This window comes from Myotis davidii, unplaced genomic scaffold (genome assembly GCF_000327345.1).
Source record: "Myotis davidii unplaced genomic scaffold, ASM32734v1 scaffold925, whole genome shotgun sequence".
Taxonomy (NCBI): domain Eukaryota; kingdom Metazoa; phylum Chordata; class Mammalia; order Chiroptera; family Vespertilionidae; genus Myotis; species Myotis davidii.
In genome coordinates, this window is record NW_006296531.1 from 631,465 (window position 1) to 635,182 (window position 3,718).

General features: G+C 51.3%; 1 protein-coding gene across 1 annotated transcript in view; it reads left to right on the forward strand.

Annotated features, from left to right (window-relative positions):
• Positions 1 to 1,219, forward strand: part of PELP1 (proline, glutamate and leucine rich protein 1) — a 25,234-nt gene extending 24,015 nt beyond the window's left edge. The window contains exons 17-18 of the mRNA XM_015569241.1: positions 21 to 911; positions 1,074 to 1,219. Of these exons, the coding sequence (XP_015424727.1) occupies positions 21 to 911; positions 1,074 to 1,166 (984 nt within the window). The 3' untranslated portion in view covers positions 1,167 to 1,219. The remainder of the gene's footprint in view (positions 1 to 20; positions 912 to 1,073) is intronic.
• The last annotated feature ends 2,499 nt before the right edge of the window (positions 1,220 to 3,718 follow it).

Below are 3,718 nucleotides of genomic sequence, written 5' to 3' on the forward strand. Positions count from 1 at the left end.
CAGCAGGGCCGTGCCCCCCCCTGCCACTCCCACCCCCCTCAGGCAGCACCCCACCCCCTGTTGCCCCAGCTGGGCCACCAGCAGCCTCCCCTCCTCTACCAGCTAAGGAGGAGCCTGAAGAGCTTCCTACAGTCCCCGGGCCTCTCCCTCCACCCCCACCCCCTCCTGTTCCTGGCCCAGTGACACTCCAACCACCGCAGTTGGTGCCTGAAGGAACTCCTAGTGGGGGAGGACCCCCAGCCCTGGAAGAAGACTTGACAGTTATTAATATCAACAGCAGTGATGAGGAGGAGGAGGAAGAAGAAGAGGAGGAGGAAGAAGAAGAGGAAGAAGAGGAGGAGGAAGATTTTGAAGAGGAAGAAGAGGATGAGGAAGAGTATTTTGAAGAGGAGGAAGAGGAGGAAGAGTTCGAGGAGGAATTTGAGGAAGAGGAAGGTGAATTAGAGGAAGAAGAAGAGGAGGAGGAGGAGGAAGAAGAGTTGGAAGAGGTGGAAGAGTTGGAGTTTGGCTCAGCAGGAGGGGAGGTAGAAGAAGGAGGACCTCCACCCACCAGCCTGCCTCCAGCTCTGCCTCCCCCAGAGTCCCCCAAGGTGCAGCCTGAGCCAGAGCCAGAGCCAGAGCCTGGGCTACTGTTGGAAGTAGAGGAGCCGGGGGCCGAGGAGGAGCGTGGGGCTGAGACTGCACCCACACTGGCCCCTGAGGTGCTCCCCTCCCAGGAGGAGCTGGAGAAGGAAGGGGGAAGCCCTCCAGCAGGGCCACCTCCTCAGGAGCTAGTGGAAGAGGAGCCCAGTGCTCCTCCGCCAGCCCTGTTGGATGAGGGGACTGAGGGTGGGGGTGATGAGGTCCCGCCCCCACCAGAGACATCTGCAGCTGAGGAAATGGAGACGGAGACGACCCCTCCCCAGGAAAAGGTGAGTGGGCCAGGCTGGGAGGGCATCTCTGGGTGGGGAAGGTGGGGTGGGGCGGGCTGGAGGAAGAGGGGGTTGCTTGTGTTGGGGAAGGGCTTTGTCCAAGCCTGACCCACTCCTGTATGTGTGTGAGGCTGTCTTGAATCATGTCTTTGTCCCTCAAAGGAGCAGGATGACACAGCTGCCATGCTGGCTGACTTCATTGATTGTCCCCCTGATGACGAGAAGCCACCACCGGTCACAGAGCCTGATTCCTAGCCGCCTCCTACACCCCCACTCGTTTCCAATAAAGTTATGTACTTCGGCATCGACTGCTGCTTCTGTTTTTTGCCACAACTGTGTCCCCGCCTCTACCCCTGGCCTTCGTCAGCACCTCCCTGGCAGGCATCTGGCAACTTGTAAAGTTTCCCTCAACTTGTTTTTTCAAAAATGTCAAGCCTGCAGAAAAGTTAGAAGAATAGAATAGTATAATACCTTTGCATAGGTTAATCAGTTGGTAACATTTTCTCATGTTCGTGATTATAATGTCTGTATCTGCATATAGACTTGTATTTATATATGTACTTAAACCTGTCTGTAATCAATACACAGTTATATGTGCACACATTTTTTTGTGTGTGGGGCCATGTTGCAGACATCATGACCCTTCACCTCTAAGTTCTTCAACATTAACTCCCAGGGTTAAGACATTTTTCTACATAATCACAGTACCATTATCAGACCTAAGAAAAGTCACAGAAATAAAATATTACATGTACTATATTGTGAGATCCAAGTGTCCTGTTTATCTCAAATGATTTTGATGGCTGTCCCTCCTCCACCCCGCACTTGATTTAATTTCAAGGGTGTTATTTTCTTAGGTGGAGAGGGCCATTTAAGGCTTAAGGATCACTGCAAGGACAGGTACGAGGTGTGCAAACTCTTGCAATAGTGATTTTTCAAAAATGTATAGAACCTGAATTCTGGAAACAGGGTAGGTTAAGTTGACATTGACCCCGAGAAGAGGCTAGAACAGAAAGTTTTAAAGTTTACACTATATTGTGAGTAGGATAACATATTCACAGTTCAGAACCCAAGAGAGACAAAACGCTAGTTGAAAAGTTTCACCATGTTGCTCTGTCACTTAGAGGGGCCAGTATGATCAGTTTTTATCTGTTCTTCCAGAGATAATGTATATAAGCAGTTATTTATAAAAGTCCTTTTATTTTTCACAAGAGGGTAGTATGTTATCACTTAATATAAGTCAATTTCACTAAGTCGTGGGATTCAATAAATATTGAGTATCAATTAGGTACTTGGCACTGATGTCTCATTAATATATGTATTTTTAAATAATGATTGGCCCGCCTTAGCCGGCTTGGCTCAGTGGATAGAGTTTCGGCCTGTGGACTGAAGTGTTGCGAGTTTGATTCTGGTCAAGGGCATTTGTCTGGGTTGCAAGCTCAATCCCCAGTAGGGGGTGTGCAGGAGGCAGCCAATCAATGATTCTCTCATCGATGTTTCTATCTCCCTCTCTGAAAGCAATAAAAATATATTTTAAAAAAATGGCCCACAAGAGGTTACAATGATAGTATGAAGAGAAAGGGAGTGACAAGGTACCTGTACCCTGTTACCCCCAATGGTTACATCTTACATGATTATAGTACAATATTAAAACCAGGAACTTGATGTTGGTACAGTGATTGGCACTTGTCTTAGAAGAAGTAGTGCAGTGAATGAAACACAGTCCTTTTTCTGGCTCTAATGGGATTTAAATTTCCTTTGGTGTGTGTGTGGTAGACAACATTGAAGACATTGAAGCATGCAACAGACTGACATTTCAGAGGGAAGGAGGGGGTGTGCAGGAAGAGACTAACCAAACAATTTATATGCATACTAGAGGCCTGGTGCACGAAATTTGTGCATGGATAAGGTCCCTAGGCCTGGCCAGTGATCAGGGCCGAACTGTGGGGTGACTGGTGGGGCGATTTTGGAGCGGTGCTGGCCTGCTCACTGGCTGGCCCTGCCCCTTGCCACTTCCTGCTCACTGGCTGGTCTACTCCAGCCCTGCCCCCCGCTGCCACTACTAGTTGCCTCCCTGTGCTGGGCGACTGGTGGGGCGATCCGGGGGGCCCCCACTGGCACCTGCCTTGGCTGGCTTGGGGCCTGCAGGCTGGGGGGAGCTCCTGCATCGAACATCTGTCCCCTGTTGGTGTCAGTGTGTCATAGTGACTGGTTCTACTGGTCATTCTGCTGTTTGGTCGATTTGCACATTAGGCTTTTATTATATAGGACTAGAGGCCCGGTGCACAAAAATTTGTGCACTCGGGGGCATCCCTCAGTCTGGCCTGTGGCCTCTCGCAGTTTGGGACCCCTGGGTGGATGTCCACCAGCTGGCTTAGGCCCGCTTCCCGGGGGATTTGGCCTAAGCTGGCAGTCAGACAACTGTGGGGTGACTGGTGGGGCGATTTTGGAGCGGTGCTGGCCTGCTCACTGGCTGGCCCTGCCCCCTGCCACTTCCTGCTCACTGGCTGGTCCCCTCCCACCTGCCCCCCCCACCCTCCGACCCTCGTTGCCGCCACTGGTCACTTCCCTCTGCAGGGCAACTGGCAAGGTGTTTGGGGGGACCCTGCTAGCGCCTGCCTTGGCTGGCTTGGGGCCTGCAGGCTGGGGGGAGCTCCTGCATCGAACATCTGTCCCCTGTTGGTCAGTGTGTGTCATAGTGACTGGTTCTACTGGTCATTCTGCTGTTTGGTCGATTTGCACATTAGGCTTTTATTATATAGGACTAGAGGCCCGGTGCACAAAAATTTGTGCACTCGGGGGCATCC